The 26,910-nt window shown below is 36.5% G+C and overlaps 1 protein-coding gene across 3 annotated transcripts in view; it reads right to left on the reverse strand.

Moving 5' to 3' along the window:
- The window catches only part of prkn (parkin RBR E3 ubiquitin protein ligase), a 118,104-nt gene that overhangs the window by 46,655 nt on the left and 44,539 nt on the right, over nt 1–26,910 (reverse strand). For 2 of the 3 annotated variants that reach the window (XM_042736336.1, XM_042736335.1), the window contains 3 exons: nt 14,946–15,029; nt 14,140–14,255; nt 7,316–7,452 (listed from right to left, as the gene is read on the reverse strand). In XM_042736336.1, coding sequence (XP_042592270.1) covers nt 7,316–7,452; nt 14,140–14,255; nt 14,946–15,029 — 337 coding nt within the window. The remainder of the gene's footprint in view (nt 1–7,315; nt 7,453–14,139; nt 14,256–14,945; nt 15,030–26,910) is intronic. The other variant, XM_042736337.1, reaches the window with a different exon arrangement.

Below are 26,910 nucleotides of genomic sequence, written 5' to 3' on the forward strand. Positions count from 1 at the left end.
CTATCTATCTATCTATCTATCTATCTATCATCTATCTATCTATCTATCTATCTATCTATCTATCTATCTATGACTATCTTCTATCATATCTATCTATCTATCTATCTATCTATCTATCTATCTATCTATCGATCTATCTATCTATCGTCTGACTATTTCTATCTATCTATCTATCTATCTATCTATCTATCTATCTATCTATCTATCTATCTATCTATCTATGCTATCTACTATGCTATCTATCTATCTATCTATCTATCTATCTATCTATCTATCTATCTATCTATCTATCTATCTATCTATCTATCTATCTATCATATCTATCTATCATATCTATATATCTATCTATCTATGCTAGCAACATGCTAATAATGTTTAGCTAGACATGCTAGTAACTTGCTAATCATGCTAGCGACATGCTAGTCACATGCTAATAATGCTAGAAACATGCTAGCGACATGCTAGTCACTCGCTAATCATGCTAGCGACATGCTAGTAACTTGCTAATCATGCTAAAAACATGCTAGCGACATGCTAGTCAATCGCTAATCATGCTAAAACATGCTAGCGACATGCTAGTCAGTCGCTAATCATGCTAAAAACATGCTAGCGACATGCTAGTCACTCGCTAATCATGCTAAAAACATGCTAGCGACATGCTAGTCAATCGCTAATCATGCTAAAAACATGCTAGTCACTCACTGATCATGCTAAAACATGCTAGTGACATGCACGTCACTCGCTAATCATGTTAAAAACATGCTAGCGACATGCTAGTCACTCGCTAATCATGCTAGAAACATGCTAGCGAAATGCTAGTAACTTGCTAATCATGCTAAAAACATGCTAGTCACTTGCTAATCATGCTAAAAACATGCTAGCGACATGCTAGTCACTTGCTAATCATGCTAGAAACATGCTAGTGGACATGCTAGTCAATTGCTAATCATACTAGAAACATGCTAGCGACATGCTAGTAACTTGCTAATTATGCTAGCAAACATGCTAGTAACTAGTTTATCATGCTAGAAACATGCTAGTAACTTTTGCTAATCATGCTAATGACATGCTAGTCACTTGCTTTATTAAACTTCTTAAACCTTTTTAAACTTTTCAAACTTTCTAAACTTTTCAAACTTTCTGTTCAGTCTTTCTCAAGCCAACTTAAAGTTTGTCTTGACGAACTTTTTTATCTAGTTATTATTATTATTCTTCTGAGACTAAATTTCTGACTGCTACTCCTCCTAGAGCTTTAACTCTACAGACTCCAAACTCAGCCCAGCTCTTCAGACTGATCTGACTCGAGTTGCTATATCTTTTTAGACTGATTGGACTTACGGTTTTCATAAAAATGAAGATTAAAAATCATAAAAATCCCATAGACTTACATTGAAAAGCCTCTGCTCATCTGAACATTCCGTAAACTCCAACTGTCAAAAATTCAAATCTAAACACACTGAAGCCCATTACACTCAATCAGACATGCCTTCTTTGTACTATTACTAACCCTTTCAAACTTATTCAGACGTATCTATCTATCTATCTATCTATCTATCATTTGATGTTTCTATCTATCTATCTATCTATCTATCTATCTATCTATCTATCTATCTATCATCTGACTTCTATCTATCTATCTATCTATCTATCTATCTATCTATCTATCTATCTATCTATCTATCTTTTTATTTTTTGATTTTTTTTTTATATATATATATATTTTTTTTATTTATTAATCTATCTATCTATCTATCTATCTATCTATCTATCTATCTATCTTTTTCTTTTTTTTTTTGTTTTTATTTATCTATCTATCTATCTATCTATCTATCTATCTATCTATCTATCTATCTATCTATCTATCATCTGACTGCTTCTATCTATCTATCTATCTATCTATCATCTGACTGCTTCTATCTATCTATCTATCTATCTATCTATCTATCTATCTATCTATCTATCTATCTATCTATCTATCTATCATTTGACTGTTTCTATCTATCTATCTATCTATCTATCTATCTATCTATCTATCTTTCTATCTATCTATCTATCTATCTATCGTCTGACTATTTCTATCTATCTATCTATCTATCGATCGTCTGGCTATTTCTATCTATCTATCTATCTATCTATCTATCTATCTATCTATCTATCTATCTATCTATCTATCTATCTATCTATCTATCTATCTATCTATCTATCTATCCCTAGCAACATGCTAATAATGCTAGAAAAACATGCTAGTAACTTGTTAATCATGCTAGCGACATGCTAGTCACATGCTAATCATGCTAGAAAACATGCTAGTGACATGCTAGTAACTTGCTAATCATGCTAGTAACTTGCTAATTATGCTAGTGACATCCTAGTAATTTGCTAATCATGCTAGAAACATGCTAGCGACCTGCTAGTAACATGCTAATCATGCTAAAAAACATGTTAGAGACATGCTAGTCATTTGCTAAAACATGCTAGAAACATGCTAGTCACTCGCTTATCATAAAAAAAACATGCTAGAGACATGCTAGTCACTTGTTAATCATGCTAGAAACATGCTATGACATGCTAGTAACATGCTAATCATGCTATGCTGCTAATGACATGCTAGTCATGCTAATCATGCTAAATCATGCTAAAACATGCTAGTCACTTGCTAATCATGCTAAAAACATGCTAGCGACATGCTAGTCACTTGCTAATCATGCTAAAAACATGCTAGCGACATGCTAGTCACTTGCTAATCATGCTAAAAACATGCTAGTGACATGCTAGTCACTTGCTAATCATGCTAGAAACATGCTAGCGACATGCTAGTCACTTGCTAATCATGCTAAAAACATGCTAGCGACATGCTAGTAACTTGCTAATCATGCTGCTACTGACATGCTAGTCACTTGCTAATCATGCTAGAAAACATGCTAGCGACATGCTAGTCACTCGCTAATCATGCTAAAAAACATGCTAGTGGACATGCTAGTCACTAAATCATGCTAATCATGCTAGTGACATGCTAGTCACTTGCTAATCATGCTAGAAACATGCTAGCGACATGCTAGTCCATTCGCTAATCATGTTAAAAACATTCTAGCGACATGCTAGTCACTCGCTAATCATGCTAAAAACATGCTAGTCACTTGCTAATCATGCTAGAAACATGCTAGCGACATGCTAGTCACTCGCTAATCATGCTAGTGACATGCTAGTCACTTGCTAATCATGCTAGAAACATGCTAGTGAACATGCTAGTAACTTGCTAATCATGCGAGTGACATGCTAATCACTGGCTAATCATGCTAGAAACATGATAGCGATATGCTAGTCACTCGCTAATCATGCTAAAAACATGCTAGCGACATGCTAGTAACTTGCTAATCATGCTAAAAACAATGCTAGTGACATGCTAGTCACTTGCTAATCATGCTAAAAACATGCTAGTGACATGCTAATCAATGCTATGCTAATCATGCTAGTAACTAGCTTATCATGCTAGAAACATGCTAGTAACTTTGCTAATCATGCTAATGACATGCTACTCACTTGCTTTATTAAACTTCTTAAACTTTTCAAACTTTCTAAACTTTTCAAATTTTCTGTTCAGGCTTTCTCAAGCCAACTTAAAGTTTGTCTTGACGAACTTTTTTATCTAGTTATTATTATTATTCTTCTGAGCCAAATTTTAAACACTATCTCCTCCTAGAGCTTTCAAGCTAGAACCACCAAACTCGGGTCAGACCTTCAGACTTGTCTGACTCGGGTTGCTATATCTTTTCTAACTGATCCGGCTTATGGTTTTCGTAAACCAGACTACCAAAACCACCTTAAATCCATAGACTTTCATTGAGGTGGTGCAAACTTTTACAAAATAAGGACTTATAATGTATTTAAGTTGTCTACTACCATAGCAAACCTTAAAAACTCTCTACTGAGAATACAGCTAAAACCAGCCTAAGCTGATCAGTTGCTTTGGCTAGTCTCCCAAGCTGGGTTTTTAAGTGGTTTTGGCCACTGTCACGCTGGTCTTAGCTGGGTTTTAGCTGGTTTTTACTGAATCCACTGGTTTAAGCTGGTTTTTGGCCGGATTAGCATAGAAAAATGCTAACAACATGCAAGTTACTCACTAATCAGACTAGAAACATACTTCTAACATGGTTTTAAAGTGGTTTTGGCCACTGTCACGCTGGCCTTAGGTGGTCTTAGCTGGTTTTCTTTACTGAATCAACTGGTTTTAGCTGGTTTAGTATAGAAAAATGAAAACAACATGCTAGTTACTCACTAATCAGACTAGAAACATGCTTTTAACATGGTTTTAAAGTGGTTTTGGCCACTGTCACGCTGGCCTTAGGTGGTCTTAGCTGGTTTTAGCTGGTTTTCTTTACTGAATCAACTGGTTTTAGCTGGATTAGAATAGAAAAATGTTAACAAAATGCTAGTAACTTGCTTATCAGACTAGAAACATACTTCTAACATGGTTTAAAGTGGTTTTGGCCACTGTCACGCTGGCCTTAGCTGGTCTTAGCTGGTTTTAGCTGGTTTTCTTTACTGAATCAACTGGTTTTAGCTAGATTATCATAGAAACATGTTAACAACATGTTAGTAACTTGATAATCAGGTTAGAAACATGCTTTTTAACATGCTTTTAACATGGTTTTTTAAAGTAGTTTTGGCCACTGTCACGCTGGTCTTAGCTGGTCTTAGCTGGTTTTAGTGGGCTGGTTTTCTTTACTGAATCAACTGGTTTTAGCTAGATTATCATTGATGCTAAAAACATGCTAGTGACATGCTAGTCAATTGCTTATCATGCTAGAAACATGCTAGCGACATGATCACTAATGATGCTAAAAAACATGCGAGTCACTTGCTAATCATGCTAAAAACATGCTAGCGACATGCTAGTCACTTGCTAATCATGCTTAGAAACATGCTAGTGACATGCTAATCACTTGCTAATCATGCTAGAAACATGCTAGCGACATGCTAGTCACTCGCTAATCATGATAAAAACATGCTAGTCACATGCTAGTCACTTGCTAATCATGCTAGAAACATGCTAGCGACATGCTAATCACTTGCTAATCATGCTAGAAACATGCTAGCGACATGCTAGTAACTTGCTAATCATGCTAGAAACATGCTAGCGACATGCTAGTCAATCGGTAATCATGTTAAAAACATGCTAGTCACTTGCTAATCATGCTAGAAACATGCTAGCGACATGCTAGTCAATCGCTAATCATGCTAAAAACTTGCTAGTGACATGCTAGTCACTCGCTAATCATGCTAGAAACATGCTAGCGACATGCTAGTAACTTGCTAATCATGCTAGTGACATGCTAGTCACTTGCTAATCATGCTAGAAACATGCTAGCGACATGCTAGTAACTTGCTAATCATGCTAAAAAACATGCTTGTCACTTGCTAATCATGCTAGAAACATGCTAGCGACATGCTAGTCACTCACTAATCATGCTAAAAAAACATGCTAGTGACATGCTATTCACTTGCTAATCATGCGAGAAACATGCTAGCGACATGCTAGTCACTTGCTAATCATGCTAGAAACATGCTAGCGACATGCTAGTCACTTGTTAATCATGCTAAAAACATGCTAGTCATTTGCTAATCATGCTAAAAACATGCTAGCGACATGCTAGTCACTTACTAATCATGCTAGAAACATGCTAGCGACATGCTAGTCACTAGCTAATCATGCTAAAGACATGCTAGTGACATGCTAGTCACTTGTTAATCATGCTAGAAACATGCTAGCGACATGCTAGTCACTAGCTAATCATGCTAAAAACATGCTAGTGACATGCTAGTCACTTGTTAATCATGCTAGAAACATGCTAGCGACATGCTAGTCACTTGCTAATCATGCTAAAAACATGCTAGCGACATGCTAGTAACATGCTTATCATGCTAGCGTCATGCTAGTCACTCGCTAATCATGCTAAAAATCATGCTAGTGACATGCTAGTCACTCACTAATCATGCTAAAAACATGCTAGTGACATGCTAGTCACTTGCTAATCATGCTAGAAACATGCTAGCGACATGCTAGTCACTTGCTAATCATGCTAGAAACATGCTAGCGACATGCTAGTCAATCGATAATCATGCTAAAAACATGCTAGTCACTTGCTAATCATGCTACAAACATGCTAGTGACATGCTAGATACCTTGCTAATCATGTTAAGTACATGCTAGTCACTTGCTAATTATGCTAGCAAACATGCTAGCAACTTTGCTAATCATGCTAATGACATGTTAGTCACTTGCTTTTAATGCTAGCAATATGTTAATCACTTTCTTTTTTAAACTTCTGAACTTTTCAAAATTTTAAATCTTTTTAAACTTTTTAAACTTTTCAAACTTTCTAAATTTTTCAAACTTTCTGGTCAGGCTTTTTCAAGCCAACTTAAAGTTTGAACACAAACTTTACTATCTAGTTACTTAAGCCAACTTTGATAAGATTTGAGATGAGGCATGAGTTCACCCATCAGATATTTTAAACCACCACCAATGGCTTTAAATGCTTTGTAATCGAGTGCATAGAGTATGTTTGAGCTCCAGCAGATCTTTGTATGAATGCAACACATTTCTCCATCTCCAAAAATGTAAAATGTAAATCACTAAAATGTTACCAAAAACTATGTGTATTATTTTTGATTATTATAATGTTAGAAGAAGAAGAAAAAAAATCTCCAGAATCAATTATTCTAATTACAAAATCAAAAATTAAATCACAAGTACCTGTGATTTTTTGGGTGGATTTGGAATCAGAACCTGAATTACTAAATTCTCCAAGACTCCCATTTCTACCCAGAGTGAGCTGTGCACATTCGGTTTTGTTTGACTGTCTTTACCGGCTGCAGCCAAAGCAAGACTGTACTGAGAGCGCAAAATGAGACAAAAAATATCAGTGAAACAGAAAATCTAAGGAGGAGATTGGCAGCGAAACAAATGGAGGAGTGCAAGGGCAAGACAGCAGTAGATACAGAGAGATACAGCGCTTGAGAGATTGGTGGAGTGTTCTGGCTGATAGGGGGTCAATGCTTCTCCCCGGAGCCCCATTACTGGGTGGCATTAACGGATGTGGTGGGCCAACGGGGGCACGGCGAGGGCCCGGAGAGAGTATGTGTGTGTGCAACTGTGTGTGTGTGAGAGAGTGAAGGAGAACAATTTGATAGCATCTCCTCTTCACTGCAGCCACCAACACACCACCATCAATCACTGCCAAACACAGCAGCCTGTGCACACACACACACACTAATAGCCATTCACACTGGTGAACACTTAAGGCATGTTTACCTGCACAGGGCAGAGAGTAGCCCACCAGCGGCTCCTGGATAAACTGTCGCTCATTGAGTCTGGTCACACAGTACATGTGGAAGCACTCCAGGCAGATCACGTGACGCTCGGCACACTGAAACACCAGCACTGGAGTCCTGGAAGACATGGTGAGGCCTGAGTCACACTTACAGACTACAGTTACACAACTCCTCATCATATTATAAAAAGTGTTTACAGGAAAAGTACTACTAGTTTCCAGCAATAATGTATGTCCACACTGAAAGCAACAATGCTGTGATGTTATACAATCACAGCCAATTAGAACATATCTGTTGCGCATACACTTAAATATCATCTTACTAAGACATAATAATGGAAATGATTGACAACTAATATTTATATGCATTTTATTCAAGTCTGTTATATTGTTATAAATATCAAAATGATTACAAGCTACTTCATCTTACGTTTTTGGCCATATAAATATCAGCATTTCTACCAAATTGCACATTTTTGCACAGTTTGGGCCTCTGAATAAAACTGAGGTTTCTTTTCCTCCTTGAGTATGAGCTTTATATCACACCATATAAGCAATCAAACCTGGTTAACGTAGTATGTTGCATTGAAGCATAAAAAAAATACTGGATGAGTTTCACACTGGTCTGAATAAAAACAGCAGACAGGCGGAATGAAAATGCAGATTCACTCTCTGACAGCAGGCAATTTAAAGATTTATTTCTCTTTTTTGCATTATGACAAGGAGAATATTTTGAAGGGAACATACTTAACAGTCATGAAAATAATGGCACAATATAATAAAATGTAATGGTTCAAAATAAGAGTTTTATAGTCTTTCAGATTTTGATTTTGGGGGAAAATATGATCTAGAGGGTTTTCATGAGATTTTGATGAGGAGAGGGCTTCAGGGAAAACGAGGGCGGATGGAGAGCTTGTTTAGATATGTTGCTTGTTCAAAACCTTCAGAAAACTTAAAATGATCTCAAAGACCCTTGATACTTTAGTGTAGTAAGCAAAGAAACAGCCGTCTGAAATCTCATGACAATTTTCTTTCCATTTCTCCAGAAGTCCCCCTTGACTCTCAAACACAGACTCACTTGACTGGAAGTCAACTTGATAACACAGTGTTCCACCTCTCTGACCCTCTCTCCCGCTTCTATTGTAAGAGACTGGCTGTGTCCTTGTCAGTGCCCTTTTAAACAAATGGAGGAGATCTCTGAGGAGGAAGAAGAGTGGAGAGCAGGACAGGGGAAAAACAAAGCTCTACTCAGGAAGGTAATTGCAGCGCTACTTCAATCAGTCCTTGATTTGAATGGTGGTTGTTGGTGATTGGGCTCCATTATCTGGTTTCTCTAGGCGCTTGACGCCCACCCGCCCGCCCTTCCGTGCGAGAGCAGCAGGTAGGAACATTTCTGCAGGACTGCCCCGGTAATAGCTAACCTTCATTGGCAAGAAACACTTAGCATACGCTCTTTCCTGAAAAATGGCCACTGCTGATTGAAGGGCCGCACAGCTGGAAGCACATGTAGGTTCAGGAGTACGAGCAGCCTGTCTTTCAGAATGTTTGTATCAATCTTTAGTTTACTTGTACAATGTGTTGCAGGTATTTCATCTTTTCTTACTGATGGATCAATCAGAAAGTCTCTAAACTGCTCTGTCAAACTTGTTTTGAAAGTTACTTTTCCCATTGAGTTGTTGTCTGCTATGTTTCCATCCAAATATGCGAATTTAACTTATGCGCAAAACTGGAATATCGCATAAAACATTTGTGAATAAAGCACTGTTTCCATCCAACTAGTCAAAAAGAACAAAATCATCACTTCCTGATAAACTGGCACTAAATATCACTAAGAAAAGTAGTTGAAGCCACTGAATATAATAATTTTCATATATGATGAATTATTTGCCTCAGAGCAAGCAGATGTATAAATAATAAATGTTGTTGTTGCTTTTGGATGTGGTTGTTTTGTTTTTTGGTGAGTTGTCGTGTAAGAAAAATTTACAGAAATACTTTGGTGACAGACTTTGCTCAGGCATTTCAGAACAATCAAAACAACATTTCAGATGCTGTGCAATGATATTGTTCTGCTGGTTAGTCAAGTTATCCTGTCCCATCGTGCAAAGTCACATGATTTTTTTAATGCGCATAGTGGAATTTATTCCGTAAATGTGTTTCCATCATAGTTTATGTGCATTTTTTCTTATCGAATAAAAGATTTATCTTACTCAAAAAGTTTATCCTCAAGTTTTTTATGCATGTTTTTAGAATTTATGCACACCTAGGTGTTTCCATCCAGCTTTTTTTATGTAATATTCCAAAATGTGCATAAAAATTATTGCTTTTAAAGTTATTATATTTAAATGGGTCATATGATGCGATTTTAATTTTTCCTTTTTCTTTGGAGTGTAACAAGCTCTTGGTGCATATAGAAGTTCTGTAAAGTTGCAAAGTCTCAAATCCAAAGAGATAGTCTTTACAAAATTTAAGACTCGTCCACTCCCTCCTAAAACGGCTCATTCTAACACGCCCCCACATGTCTCTGTCATGATGTGGGAAGATCTGCTTAACGGCGCCCTAATGTTCACGCAAAGAAAGAAGGCGTAACTTTTATTCTGGCTGTTGCCGCCACCGCCATGTTGCAGAGAGACTGTGTGTTTTGTTGTGAAAGCAAAACTACTTTGATTGTCCTTCCAAAAGAGGACACAACTAGAAATCAGTGGTTAAGTTGTATTTACAACACTGTTCCAGAACAGTTCAACCCAAATATTCAGATGTGGCCAGCACATTTTACGGAGGACGAGGACTGTTTCCTGAACCAGCAGCCTACAATGCTTCTGTGCACAAAGGTTGTTTCTATAAAGTTGGGCAATTCCAACTTCTCTAGGACAGCCTGGCGATTCTGACTTACAGCCTGTAAATACGTTTACATATTTTAAGAATTTGCCACTGATGATTCAAACGCAAATTTTGAGCAGTGTAGAGCAGCACTTGTTGTTTGTCATTTCTCCGATCACAAATGCAGACGGGGTTTTATGTTTACGCATCGCGGTATGCAACGCAACGTGTAAAAATATAGTATAAGTCATTATAATCAGTAATTATGTCCCCACTGGATGCACCAAATGCTTCGTTTGTAATGGGTTTTATTGGTTTTGTCTTGTCATGCCGGGACACGGCATCACAGTATGGCAAGGGGCGTAACATTTCCATCACATGCATGAGGCATTCGACCAATCACAACGCACTGGAGGGCTGGCCAATCAGCGTACACCTCGCTTTTCAGAATGATGAGCTTTGTAAAAATCGACACGTTTCAGAAAGGCGGGGCATAGAGGAGCAACATGTAAATTTCTGTATCCATGAAATTAAAGTATACTTTAGTTTACCATACACTTGAACTATAGCTCAAAATAATAGAAATACTTTAAATTACATACCATATAAAAATTTACTTAACCCTTGTGTGTTGTTGGGGACGTTTTCGTCCACTAGGGGGTAAAGTTGAGTCTTATTTTGGCCACAACTTTCTTTGTGTTTCAGCTAATGGAATGATTTTTGGTGACAAATCTTATTTTGACCCATATTTTGGGAAAATGCTTTGAAAATTTTCAAAAACTTAACAATACATTGTGGGCAAATTCACTACCCTTTCGTTATGTTCGTGGATGAAAACATCCACTAAATTAAACTGCTGTAAAAATGTATCAGATAAATATTTTTTTCAATTTTTTTTGCATAAATCTATTAATCAACCTCAGTCCTGAACAAAACTACCAAATGTTTAAAAAAAATCCATTTTTTCCAAGATTATAAATGATGTCACTGATTTGGGAAAAAAAAAACACACAAAATTACATATTTTCAATATAAAAAGTGATTGTGGACTGGATCACTGCTGTAAAAATGTATCAGATAAATATTTTTTTCAAATTTTTTTGCATAAATCTATTAATCAACCTCAGTCCTGAACAAAACTACCAAATGTTTAAAAAAAATCCAAGATTTTACCAAGTTCATAAATGATGTCACTGATTTGGGAAAAAAAAAACACACAAAATTACATATTTTCAATATAAAAAGTGATTGTGGACTGGATATTTTTTTACCTTTTATCACAGTCTTGGGCATGTCAAAGATTAGTAACAACTTTGGCTTTGATGCATTGTTAGTTTTTGTGCAGCATTAGATTTTAATTTTTTCTTCCTCATTTGTTGTTTGTGGCTGTTTTTGCCCCATTGACTTCCATTATAACGACATTTTTTGATTGCAAAGCCATGACACCATATAATCATGCATTCTTGATTGTTTGTGGTTTTCCCTGTTGGTAAGAGGTAAAATTTGTTATTTTTACAGTTGATCACTCGGTGGGACCATTAACCCTTTAGATAGGCCTGTGCAAAAAAAGGCTTAGTTTCTGGCTTGTGTATGGAGTTATATGGAGTATAACAACAAATTATAGTGTTTGTGTGTGTGAGAGATTCTTGATTGTTGGTGGTTTTCCCTTTTGGGAAGAGGTAACATTTGTTCTTTTTTACAGTTGATCACTAGGTGGGACCATTAACCCTTTAGATAGGCCTGTGCAAAAAAAGGCTTAGTTTCTGGCTTGTATATGGAGTTATATGGAGTATAACAACAAATTATAGTGTGTGTGTGAGTGAGAGAGAGAGAGAGAGAGAGAGAGAGAGAGAGAGAGAGAGAGAGAGAGAGAGAGAGAGAGAGAAAGAGAGAGTGTGAGAGAGACCTTTGTGCACTTACCTTGATGTATCTGAAAAAATCCAAATATGTACCTCAGCTCTCAGAACTACATGGAGTAAACAATAAAAAAAAAGTGTGTTTATGCACCTGCTGCCTTTTGATGGTGAAAAGTACGGATGGCCTATGTGTGAAATGCTTGTATTTTTCTTAATGGTAAAGCCAGTTTAAAACCTTAAAATCCTGTAAAAAAATCTACTTTGCATCAGATTTATGAATATAATGTATTATGAACCAAAATGCAATACCACCTTCAAATAAGCTGCAGCTCGCTGGAGGGGTCAAGCTAAATAATCATTTCTAAAACTTTGGTACAAGTCAAGCCCTTTCTCGTGTTGCTTGCTGCTCTTCTCACCATCAAATGACCAGCAGGATGGCATGCAAGTGTTTAAATCCACGTACTTTTCTTTTGTTTAGTCTATACTTATCACCACCATTAAAAGGCAGCAGGTGCATAATTACACTTTTGTTTACTCCATGTAGTTCTGAGAGAGAGAGGTGTACATTTTGATTTTCTCAAATACATCAAGGTAAGAGCGCAAAGGTCTCTCTCATGTCTCTCTCTCTCTCTCTCTCTCTCTCTCTCTCACACTCACACTCACACACACACACACACAATATAATATGCTGTTATACTCCATATAGCTTCACATACAAGTCAGAAACTAAGCTTTTTTTGCACAGGCCTATCTAAAGGGTTAATGGTCCCACCTAGTGATCAACTGTAGAAATAACAAATTTTACCTCTTTCCAACAGGGAAAACCACAAACAATCAAGAATGCATGATTATATGGTGTCATGGCTTTGCAATCAAAAAATTTCGTTATAATGGAAGTCAATGGGGCAAAAACAGCCACCAACAATAAATGAGGGAGAAAAATTTGAATCTAATGCTGCACAAAAACTAAAAATGCATCAAAGCCAATGTTGCTACTAATCTTTGACATGCCCAAGACTGTTATAAAAAGTAAAAAAAAAAATCCAGCCACAATTACTTTTATATTGAAAATAAGTAATTTTTTTTTTTTTTTTCCCCCAAATCAGTGACATCATTTATGAACTTGGTAATTAAAGAGTTAAAATCTTGGATTTGATTAGGACTGAGGTTGATTAATAGATTTATGCAAAAAAAATTGAAAAAAAATATTTATCTGATACATTTTTTACAGCAGTTTACAGCAGATTTTTTTGAAAACAGTTACGGCTGTTTTCATCCCGAACATAACGAAAGGGTAGTGAATTTGAACAATGCACAAGGGTTAAGTCAATCAAAAAGACGCTTTACAATTCAGCTAATAGCATTTAATATACATTTTAAATATAATATATTTCATTTAACTGGAATTAACATTGAAGTGTCCAAAAACATCACATTCCGCTTGCAATTAAGTATATATATTTTTTTTATCCCAATAAACAAATTTAAATAATTTTAAAATGTAATATATATATATATATATATATATATATATATATATATATATATAATATATATATATATATATATATATATATATATATATATATATATATATATATATATAAATTACGTATATATACTTGTCGTTATGTGAATTGTTTGTGAAAACCGTTTCAAAGTAAATCCTTACACTGAAAAAAAGTAGAAACAATTTTCAAATTGATATAAAATTGGTAAAACTGATGGTAAATTTCACAAACGTAGGAAGACTGAAATAAATTTTCTTGTAAAACATATTCTAATAATCCTTGATTTATTTATTTTTTCCTCCAATGTTAAAATTTTTCCAGTACACATTAATTTGAAGATTCAATGTGTATATATATTTGTAGCTGCGGGTTTTGATTTATAGGTTTTAATCAATTCACAGCCCTAATAGAAACCAAGCAACCAATAGAATTGTTTGTAATCGTGGCTGGTTAGGACAAAAGTTTTTATCGTTTGTTGATTTATTGCATCAGGCTTGTTTAGGACGTGGTGAGATTAATGTTGTAATGAACTGTCTGATTGGTTCATTGTTGTGTAGACACATTTCGACCTCTATAATGGGTTTAGCTACAGACACATGGGAAAAACCAAGAGCTACTCACATGATGTCAGTGCAGGCGATGCAGGGCACTCTGCGTGTGTTGGGCATTATCAAGTCCAGTGCTGCTGAAGTGTCATTATCACAGGTGGGGTGGGCAGCACATTTCAGGTAGAACTCCTGCAAGAAGCACAAATGAGATGTAATCATGCACTGCAACCCCCCACGAACAGTCTCAAACAACCCAACTGCAGTGGTTTTTATGGATTTGCAGTTTGAGGGTGGTAATATTGGACCCAGCTGGGATAAAGCTACCAATTTAGTCCAACCAGTGGACGGTCCTTTTTGTCTGCCCAGCAATACAGCGCTAGATGGACAAAAAGGCACAATAAAAATGGTGTCTGGACTAAAAATGTGGCTTTGTAAAAATGAATAAATTGGGGTTGAATGTAGTAGGTCGACTTCTTTGGTAAAATGTTAGTGACTATGTAATGATAAAAAGTGTGACCTTGAAATTTAGGTTTGAACCCAGTATTGTGTTGCAGGCATATTTCCAATGTTTCACAGGAGTTTTTTGTATTTTTCTGCTATATTTTTTTTTCATATTATTGTTTCTTTATTGTTGAAAAACTGATTTTTAGATGGGGCCAACCTGATGTTCAGCTGGGTTAGCTGTTCAGTCAGCTAGTCTCCCAGCCTGAACAACTTATAAGTGCCCAAATGTCCTTTAAAACCACCAAAACAGTCCAGCCTAACAAGCTTGTCTAGTCTTAACAAACCATCTTTTGTTGGTTTAAGGTGCTTTTTCATTCAGGAAAGTGGAACAATAACAATTAACATAATAATTCAATAAAATTGTTGCAGACTCACTGCAACTGTGCCATCACAGTCTTGTGACTGACATACTCCATGAATCCTGTTAGGGAGTAGGACGTCATCCCAGCAGCTTGGCCCCTAAAGACAACACACAGAACATCACAGAGATGACATCAGTCACAGGAAGATAAAGAGAACTATGGTAATTGGATGACAAGTAAAGAGCAGGAATGTGATGAGAGAAGGGTCAAAAGAAAGAAGGACAGTTTAACTCGAAAGTTTAAAGCGAAATAGATCAAAACCACACAACACTGGTAAAAATGCCTTTAACTCCACATGAAAAACGTACCTATACATACAATTCACTGCTGTTTCCAGCTGAAATGAAAATTAGTGGTTAAACACTAACAACTTTTATTCATCATTTTTTATTACTTATTTTTCATGGTTCCTTGCACAATATTATGTTATGACCTCAAAACACTTTTTACATAGTGCACAATTTGTTAAACAAATATAATTCCTAAAAGAATTTGCAGATTTCCTCTCAGATCTATTGGTTAATGCTGATAAAGCACTAATTGTTGGAGACTTCATTCATGTTGATAATATAAATGATATGTTAGGACTTGCGTTTACAGATAACTATTTTGGAGTCAAGCAAAACATAACCAGACCCATTAATCACTTTTATGATACACCAGATTTAATTATATTGCATGTAATTGATGTGAATGATATAGATATAGTACCTGAGATATTACTTATTGGAACAAAAAACAGTACACAATCTCGTAGATTACAATTGGCATCTAGACGGATGTACTGTTACTTCCTCTACAGGGTGGAAATTTTTAAAACATTAGACAGCAACTTGTCTTTTGAAAATCATATTTCCCATGTTACAAAAACAGCATTCTTCCATCTTAGAAACATTGCCAAGTTACGAAACATGTTACCTGTTTCTGATGCAGAAAATCTAGTTCATGCATTCATGACCTCTAGACTGGACTATTGTAATGCACTGCTAGGTGGTTGTCCTGCATCTTCAATGAACAAACTACAGGTGGTCCAAAATGCAGCAGCTAGAGTCCTTACCACCCCAATTTTACATTCTCTGTACTGGCTACCTATTAAGTTTCGTATCAGTTACAAATTATTACTACTTACTTTTAAGGCCCTAAATGGTTTAGCTCCTGCGAACCTAACTAGTCTTCTATCAAGCTGCAATCCTTCCCGCTCCCTAAGGTCACAAATCTCTGGACTCTTGGTAGTTCCTAGGATAGCAAAGTCCACTAAAGGAGGTAGAGCTTTTTCACATTTGGCTCCCAAACTCTGGAATAGCCTTCCTGACAATGTTCCATCTCTTTAGCCAAGCATTCACACGTAATGTATCTCATAACCTTGTACTTCAGTTACATCTGATCAAATGCACATCAACATTCTTGTGCTTGGGTTGAACACATCATTTTTTTGCTTAGGTGGAACAGCAGCTACCCTATTTTTTCTCTATTTCCTTCTCTGTTTCTGGAAGTTACTAGGTTCTGCTTACTAGGAATTACACAAGCTTGAATCTGGATCCAGCCCTTAAAAAAACCTGAGATGACCAAACACCTGAGAAGAGTTGATGCCAACCCCTTAGAAGACCTCAGATGATGCAAACCCACAGACAACATACAAAACTACCAAATTTTGCTATAAGTTTGACTGCAACATGTAACCCGTGACACCCAAATATCTCGTAAGTTATTCTATCGATGGACCAGTAAGCTCAACAGACTAGATTCATCCGAGTAGAAAGATGATGCAACAACAGTCAACAAGTCGGATACAGTGTTTGAGGTAACAAGAAAAGATTATATTTTAACAATAAACACAGTTTTTTTTTTTTTTTTTTGTAACCTTGGTTTTGTTTACATTTAATAGTAATGATTTGTACTGCAGTGTGTGTGCTTGACGCTTGTCTACATTTGAAATAACGAACTTGAGCGTGCATAAGACGCAATGTGAATGGCTGTAATGTGAGGATGATGAGAGGAGAGGAAAGGTTGAGAAAACACTCCAGGTAAGTTTTGAAATGTACCAGGTTTTTATTTATTTATATATATATATAGCCTATAAGTCCAAAAATAAAATGCTTAATTAACTTAATATGTTAAAACTTAATTTTTTGTGCTGTTTTCTATCAGTTTGGACCAGAATAAAGAGAGAAAATCTGCACTTAACCTTTTCACAGGACTTTTCTTTTTGTAAAAAAATCTACAAAAAAAACTGCAATGCAAGTTTAAAATGACATGGAAGAAGACCAAATAATGATAGTTTTTCCTTTCAGAGTGGACTATCCCTTTGAAAATCACCAGCATCACACCGTCCTCTTTCTCTACATGCCACCTTCATCAAACACTCTTCCTTGTCCTTCTGCCAGATTAAGGCACTCTCTCCATCCATAATTGTTTTGGGACAACATCCCCGCCACCCCCCCTCACTCTGCCAGACTCTGACCGTGCCTGATTAGCATAAGCATTTAAACATTTTGACAGGGCCCTTAATAAGCAAGAGAAAAGGTTAAGAAAATCATTACTCGCCCACAGGGGGAGCAGGAGGGGGTGAAGGGAAGGGAGGGCGGAGGGATGAAACCGCCGCGCCGTGGTGGAGGAGCCCGGAGATTACACGAAGACACCTGCTTAGAGACAGCAAGGAAAGGTCACACAGACCCCTGGCGTGTCGGCTCAAAACAAACGCACGTTCACAAACGCACACACGCGCCACTGCGAGTGTAAATGATTAATGAGAAAAACGGCAATGCATTATTCAACAACACACCTCCCGCATTGTTCACATCAGTCTCACTTCCCCACCCTCTCAGGACATTTCTCTTTTTTTTTTTTCACCATGGAAGAGAATCAACATCGCAGTCCCACAAAGCCTTAATTACATTATTGTTTAACAAACAGGGCTGTGTCTGTGAGCCTGCTGTGAGGATTCTACTTCCTGTATCCAGCAGAGACCTATCTGATACACACCGACCCAACTTAAAGCCCTGATTGGTCGACTGCACTTGCGTTCACCACACTCAATTATAGACGTTTGAAGCCAATGAAAACACAAACATGGCACACATCCAGAGAAAACAGGGTTGAAGCACACACAGCAAATACTCTGTGTTTGAACACATGGAGGGAACAGAGTAGTAATCACAGTGACATCAATCTCTGCTTAGATAAGAAACCATCTTTGGTGAAAATATCAACTGCAGTTGCACTATAGGCACAACATTTCGGAGCATTTTTATCCTATGGAAATCACCCCATGCTTTTGTTGCAAGACCCATTAGATATGTCTGAAAAATGTATATAAACTTTAAAACTAATATACATAAATCATTTTACAAAAGATTCATATTTCTAAATTCTGTTTGAACTAAATTTCTATTCATCAAAGAGTAATCAAAAATACTTCCACACTTTAGTAATACTAGTACTAGTACAACTACTACTAAAAATAATAATATGGACCATGTGACACTGAAGACTGGAGTAATGACGTTGAAAATTTAGCTTTTCCATGACAGAAAATATTTTTTTTACAAATATATTAACATATAAAATAGTTATTTTGAATTTAAATAATATTTGACCATTTTTACAGTATTTTTGTTCAAATGAATGCAGCCTTGGTGACCATAAAGGCCCGTTCACACTAAAGACAATAACTATAAAGATAACAATAAAGATATAGTTCTAAAAATCGTTCTCAATATTAAAGAATAGCAGAGTCCACGCCACAGCTATAACAATAAATCCACAGAGAAATATCATTGGAATCACTTTCAGATTTTTTTTTTTTCTAGCTGATGAATGAATAAAAACATTGACACCCAATCAGAATCCATGATATTGTTCATTGGTGTGGAGTGGACGCTAATATGGTTCTCTTTATAGTTATCGTCCTTGGTGTGAACAGGCCTTAAAGGGGTAGTTCACCCAAAAATTACTTTCCCTCATGTCGTTCCAAACCCGTAAGACTTCCGTTCGTCTTCAGAACACAAATTAAGATATTTTTGATGCATCCCGTGAGCTCTCTGACCCTCCCTTAGTCAACAAGTGTCCTTACACGATCAAGGCCCAGAAACGTAGCAAGGAAAAGGAGTCCATGTGACATCAGGGGTTCAACCTGAATTTTACGAAGCTACGAGAACACTTTTTGTACGCAAAGGGAAAAAAAAGACTTTATTCAACAACTCGTCTCCTCCGCATTATCCTGGTGCCATTTCGGAGAGTATCCATGTTCAGTAGCTTCTCGTAGCTTCGTAAAATTATGGTTGAACCCCTGATGTCACATGGATTATTTTACCAATCTCCTTAATGTTTCTGGACCTTGATCGTGTAAGGATCCTTGCTGTCTATGGGAGGGTCAGAGAGCTCTCGGAATTCATCAAAAATATCTTAATTTGTGTTCCGAAGATGATTGAAGGACTTACGGGTTTGGAACAACACGAGGGTAAGTAATTAATGACAGAATATTAATTTCTTTGGGTGAACTATCCCTTTAAGACATTTCTTACAAAAACATTCCCAAACTTTTGAATGACAGTCTAAGTTTAGCAATAACTAATTTAGTTTATTTTATACATTAATTTATCTATTTAATTTCCATGTGAATTGAATGCTCACTGCCATAAAACAGCTGTTGTATTTAGACGTCCCAAACTATGGAAAATCCAAAACCCCACAGTATTTATTTATTTGGTACTTTATTTGAGGACATATTTCCAGGAATGTTTACTTCTCAAAGTACAAAATACTACTAACATCCAAGTAATAAATAGCCATTAATCACAACTCTTAAGGCCTTTTAATGTGATTTGTGTCAATGTTTTGCAGTGTATTGAACTGTGTGGAGAGAAGCATAAAAACACAGCATTATCCCTGCCACCGTGTTGCAAGCAGGTGAAGCATTGTAATGGGATGCTCAAAGCTGACCCTGTTTGCCTCTGACCTTTCGAAGCGCAGCCAATGATTACCAGATAATTCACATAAGGTATCATTATGTGGTCTGTGCCACTGAAAAAAACAAAATGGAAAAGAGACAGAGTTTCATATTCTCAGAATCAGAAATAGCTTTATTGCCAAGTATGCTTGCACATACAAGGAATTTGTTTTAGTGACATAAGCTTCCAGTACACAGAGACAACATCAACACAGAGATAAAAAAGGACAAATATTGCAAAATAAATCAGAAAATAAATAAATTGTATGAACAGTTGTGCTATAGATGATAATGGAATAGAATAGAGTGAGATGCAGGGATGTACTAGGATGGAGGGGTAATAAATAAATATAAGGATATTGCACATTTTTATTGCATAGGTGGGGAACATTTAACTGTTCATGAGGTAGATTGCCTGGGGGAAGAAACTGTTCTTGTGCCTGGCTGTCCTGGTATTTGCAGCTCTGAAGCGCTGGCCAGATGGCAAAAGTTCAAAAAGGGGGTAACTTGGATGTGAGGGATCCAGAGTGAAAAGTCCACTATCATCTCCACTGTTTTGAGAGTGTTCAGCTCCAGGTTGTTAAGACTGCACCAGACAGCCAGCTGCTCAACCTCTTGTCTGTAAGCAGACTTGTCACAATCCTGGATGAGTCCGACGACTGTAGTGTCGTCTGCAAACTTCAGGAGCTTGACAGAGGGGTCTTTAGAGGTGCAGTCGTTGGTGTAGAGGGAGAAGAGCAGTGAGGAGAGAACACATCCCTGAGGGGCACCAGTGTTGGTGGAGCGGCTGTTTGACATGAATTTCCCCAGTCTCAATAGCTGTTGCCTGTCTGTCAGAAAGCAGGTGATCCACTGACAGTTAGAGCTAGGAACAGAGAGCTGGGTCAGTTTGGTCTGGAGGGCTGTTGGGATGATGGTGTTGAAAGCCGAACTAAAGTCCACAAACAGAATCCTCTCATAAGACCCTGTTTTTGCCCCTGTCCCTTCATTAAATAAATAACAAACAGTTATTTGTGCCGAAATAACTAACATAATACACAGAACAGTTTTAATGCTATATTATTGATTGTTTTCTGTTGCTAAGAGTGTTGCTCAGTGATACACAGAACCCTTGGGTTAAACGGGTTAAGCGGTCATAGCCGTGCTGTATCCTGAATAAAACACAGCTGCTGACCAATCAGAATCGGAGAATAGAATTAACCGTTTTATAAAGGATTTTAAATGCACTTTGCGGAGGCTGGTTCTTTGCCTCCGCGTCGTGCATTTAAAATCCTTTAATGCGTGGCAAACCATTGATTATCCCTTACTTATTAGATTTTTAATGTGCTCAAGTATTATGAGTAAAACGTACTGATCAATTAACATTTGTTTTGTAATATATACTTTTATATTTAATCATTTTATATTATATAATAAAGTATAAATATATTTTGTAATCCTACTTTCTCAAAATACTTGAGGGAGGGGTGCTTGTCATAGATTATCAAAACAAGAAATATTAAAATATCAATTCAGGTTACAATACATTGAGCAATGAAACAAAAGTATTAGGAAAACCTAAATGTATGTTGACAAACACTTTACTGTAAAAAGTGATGATGATTGGATGATGATTTCTCCAGTTCAAAATAATGAGAAATGACATGTTTTTAAAGGGGACATATGATGTGATTTAAATTTTTTGTTTTTTTAAAGTTTTGTTGTGAAAGCAAAACTACTTTGCTTGGCCTTCCAAAAGAGGACACAACTAGAAATCAGTGGTTAAGTTGTATTAACAACACTGTTCCAGAACAGTTCAACCCAAATATTCAGATGTTTGCAGCGCATTTTATGGAGGACTGTTTCTTAATCCAGGGAAGGCTGTGCACAAAGGCTGTTTCTAAGTGGGGCAATTCCAATTACAGACTGTGAGTCTGGCGCTTCTGACTCACAGTCTGTAAGTAAATTTACATATTTAAAGAATTTGCCACTGATTCAACCGCGAGTTTTGAGCAGAGAGAGTAGAATAGCGCTTGTTTTTTCTCCGATCACAAATGCAGACATGGTTTTATGTTTACGCAGCAGGATACGCAATGCAACACATAAAAAGACAGTATAAGTCATTAAAATCAGCAACTATGAGCCCACTGGATGCTACAAATGCCTTGTTTGTAATGGGTTTTGTTGGTTTTATCTTGTCGTGCTGGGACTCTGCATCACAGTATGTTAAGTGGCATTACATTTCCGTCACGCGCTTGAGGAATTTGGCCAATCACAATGCAGTGGATAGCTGGCCAATCAGAGCACACCTCGCTTTTCAAAAAGCTTTGTAAAAATCGATGCGTTTCAGAAAGGTGGGGCATAGAGGAGCAAAAATAATGTAAATTATGTGGAAAATAGTGTGTTTTTTGAACCTTCAACTGCATAAACACATTGCATTACACCAAATACACAAAATAATGTTCTTTTTAGCAATGTCATATGACACCTTTAAGAAATGAGGTTAAGTAAAGTGTAATATAGATAATATAAAGAGTATATATTAAGCTTTCAAATGTAGTGAAGCAAAAGTAAAAGCTTCTAAAATGAAATATATTTTAATCATGACAACTCTCAGAAGATTTTAGCATGGTGATGGATATAACAACGTTAATGTGTTTGGTCTTGGCAGAACAGATCTGCTATGCTGCTGCTGAATTGCTGTTGCTGTTGGTTATTGCTGTAGTTGTAGAATATTGCTGCTGCTACAAGCAGGTACAGGAACTTGCTACTTATGACAATACGGTGCTGTGAGTATTTAAGACATACTGCTGCTGCACAAATAGCATATAAAATAACCCGTAGCAGATCTATACAGGTGGAGATGGGGAAGGTGGAGGGTTTCAGAAAAACTCTGAAAGTGCACTGCAAGAATCTCAAGTCAATGCTAGCCAGTTTTATAATAAATGCAAGGCAGTAAGCTCATTGGCTGCATATGCAGCAAGAACCAATCAGCTTGTGCCAAGTCGTTTAACTCTGAATATCATCAGTTACTGTACATTAACAACCCATCAGCCTGCGCCATCTAAAGTTTCATGACTGAACGATATATTTCAATCATGACAACTCTGAAGATTTTAGCATGGTAATGGATATGACAATGTTAATGTATTTGAACTTGGAGGAATAGATCTGCTATGCTGCTGCTGCTGAATTGCTGCTGCTGTAGTTGTAGATTGTTCCTGCTGCTGCAAGCAAGTACATGAACTTGCTACTGCCAACACATATGGCGATACAGTGCCCTGACTATCTAAGACATATTGCTTCTGCACAAATAGCATATAAACTAACCCTAACCATGCAGACTGCGGCTAATATTTCTAACATTGCATCTGAATTTTCTATGCATGCTGCTGCTATTAAAATTCACTAAACTTGAAATCTAAATAGTAATGCATACTACTGCTACAGCTGCATGAAAGTACTTACAATTGCTATTAGCCTCTTTATTAAATAGCAAATGCAATCAAATAATGCCCATTCACTTTGAAGAGTTCACAAAATCTACTGTAAGTCCTCTTAAATAAGCAAAGAAATAAAATGCTTATTTCACTTTAAAGAGTTACTTACACCATGCGTTATCACTGAAATTTCAAGCAACTAAAGTACTTTCTGCTGCAGCTGCTATATTAGCAACAATAATTTGACTTCCTGCTACTAATATAATTTCTAACATTGCATATGAATTTGCATGATGGTGCTATTAAATTCACTACATGTTATCTGAATAACTATGCTTACCTCTGCTACAGCTGCATTAAGGTACTTAGAATTGCTATAAGCCCCTTTTAAATAAACAAAATGCAAATGATGCCTATTCACTTGAAGAGTTCATATAACATCCATTTTTAGTCACTGACACTTCAGCAACTACGGTCTGCCTACTGCTGCTGCAACTAAAAGCATTATTTGATTTGCTATGCATACTGCTATTAATTATTCGCTAATAACGCAATCTGAAATTCTATGGATACTGCTGCTACATTCCATGAAAGTACTAGATTTGCTGTAGCCCATCCATGCATTATCACTGAAATTATATGCAACTAAAGTACTTTCTGCTGCCCCTGCTGTATTAGCAATAATAACTGGTTGCTATGCAGACTGCTGCTAATATAATTTCTGACATTGCATCTGAATTTGCTATGCCATTCTGCTGCTTTTAAATTAGCTAAAAATTGCGATCTGAATAGCTATGCATACTGCTGCACGGAAGTACTTAGAATTACTATAAGCGTCTTTATTAAACAAGGAAATGCAAACAAATAATGCCTATTTTGCTTTGAAGAGATCACAAAATCTCTGTACGGCCTGTTAATTAAACAATGTAATAAAAGCATATTTCAATTCTAAAGAGTTACTTAACCTATGATACTTTCTGCTGCCGCTGCTATAAACAACAGTAATAATTTGAATTGATTTGCTATACATACTGCTATTAACAATTCACTAATAACGCAATATGAATTTTATGATACTGCTGCTACACTCCATGAAAGTACTAAAATTGCTGTAAGCCCAACTGAATACACAAATAGTAAATTCCATTTTAAGAGTGTATTAATATAGGAAATCCAAGTTGTGGGCTACTGATTGGAAATTATTTATTATGATAATTAACATGATTAATTATCTTTAAACTATCACTAAACATGACTTCCATAATAAACTCTTCACTATCACTGAACCAAGGTAATGAGTGAAATAGAGATGTGGCCCCTTTAAGAATGAGCGCTCCCTCTTCTGAATTGCATTGCAATGTGGCAGGAGTACAAGTATAAGCCGGTATATTATTTTCTGTTGCTCATTAAGTTGTTGTGGTTAAATAAGTAAGGCTGTTGACAGTATGCCATTTATGAAAGACAATTAGACGGGTTCACCCTGGCTGAAAACTGTGAACAATTGTGCAAACCAACCCAACTAGTGACATGTGCATCTGAAAGTGATCCGTTTGCGGTTAATGTAGAAATGAATGCCCACAGAAGATATTAAAAGCATTGGAGATTTTGGGAAAATAAGGTAAACCCCAATTCACTTTACTGTTCTAAAATCCCTTCAGCCTGCGCCATCTAGAGTTTCATGACTGAACTATATATATATATATATATATATATATTATGATAAAGTTCAGATACTTGAAAAAAGTACTTAAGTGCAGTTAATGAAGTAAAAATACTTCATTACTGTCCACCATTGGCTCCATATATTCTTTTGCCTTCACTATTGTTTTGGACTTTGAATAACATACCCTTTCCTGTAATTGTTTTGAATATATTTTTACCTACACAGAATACATTTTTATATTTCAGCCTGCTCAACACACTTGTGTCACTAATCATGTGGACTATTTTTACAACCTTACTGGTGTTGATAGTCCTTTTTTGGAGCTTGACAAGCAACTGATGTCATTTAAAAAAAAAGGTCTTTTTTCAAAAAGTCCTCTTTTGTGTGCACAGAACAATAAAAATGTATAACAATATGAGGTGAGTAAATGGTTATTTTTTTTCCCATTTTTAGGTGAATTTTATGGAAAACACAACCAAAGAGCTCAACTTGATACACAATGTACGACAAATATTAAATCTGAAATGCTAAGCCTGTAATGTAATATCTATGGGGCTGGGGGTTTCATTACAATGGAAACAACCTGAACATTATAATTAAAACTTCTAATTAAAGCCTTAGGGCACATTGAGATATTTATAATGCCAGCAATGTAGTCAACACTGTATTTCTAATAATTGTGTTCTGGAGAGATGTAAGCCAAGGTTATTTTCTATTAATGTTCAAAGTGCAAAGAAACTCGTAACAGCAATAATAAGCAGGTTTTCCCCCTAAAGGCCTAATTCAGTGATGTAGGTTTTGAAGATCCTGGTGTAAAAGTGTCTACATCATGCACACAAATCTATTAAAAGCCAAAGCTGGATGTTTGAGCTAGGAGTTGCTGATGGAGATGAATGTATTTGATTGAAAGTGCTGCTAAGTCCAATATCTCCAAAGGTCCAAATGAAGTGCTCTGACAGCGAGTGCATAAACTTTGCCGTCTTCTTCTCAGCATATTTGGAGAAAGTTCTCTGGAGAGAGTTAGATGCGAAGAGCTGGAAACCATTTCAGGCCCGAGGATGCTAAGAGCCAGACACATCACAAGATTGGCAAAGGAATGGGGCGACACTGGCACCGAGACAGTGGACAAACAGATTCTCAGCGCCGAAGACCACCGCGAGCGGAAAGAAAAGGCAGGTGCAGCTTAGCGACGTGTCAGTCAGCCTTCCCAAACAGCGGCAGAATGCGGAGAGGTGGGAATGCTGCCCACGCGTTGGGACAGAAAGTCCATACGGACCGAAAGATAAAACAGGCCACGGGCGGAACTACAGAGGGATGGGGCTTATGACAGCCATGTGGGGGCAGCGAGACGTGGGTTTGTGCTGTTCTGTATTCATACTTCAGGCTAAGAAGTGTCACTGTTAGTTAGTTATGAGACTTGGGGCAACAGAGCAAATGTTTCTGGGTTTTATTTTATTTATTTATTTATTTTTGTCTCAAAGCGCTTATGAATGTGGACTAAAGAACAGCAATAATAAGCAGGCTTTTCCCCTACAGTCATCATTCAGTGATGCAGTTTCTGTGGCTGGAGCATGAGGCTGCATTAGAATAACCCACCACAGCTTGTTTAAAATGAGTGATTTAACCACAGTTGCAAGGATCTAACTATTATGGTACAATTATCCATAATAAACAAAAGGGAAATTCTTAGAAATGTACTCATTGTATCCATGTTGGATTCATGTAATACTGTATACTGGATTCAGGAAAGTAATACATTTATATAATAATAATAATAACAACAACAATAATAATAATAATAATAATAATAACAATATACTGTATATATTTTTTTTAATATAGTAATATAAAATAAAATAATATTTTCTAAAAATATAATAATAATGATTAAAAATTAAAAACATGCTTATCATACAAAAGGTGCATTCAAATTGTTGTATGTGTGAAA

The sequence above is a fragment of the Cyprinus carpio genome, chromosome B13 (assembly GCF_018340385.1).
Source record: "Cyprinus carpio isolate SPL01 chromosome B13, ASM1834038v1, whole genome shotgun sequence".
NCBI classification, from domain to species: Eukaryota; Metazoa; Chordata; class Actinopteri; order Cypriniformes; family Cyprinidae; genus Cyprinus; species Cyprinus carpio.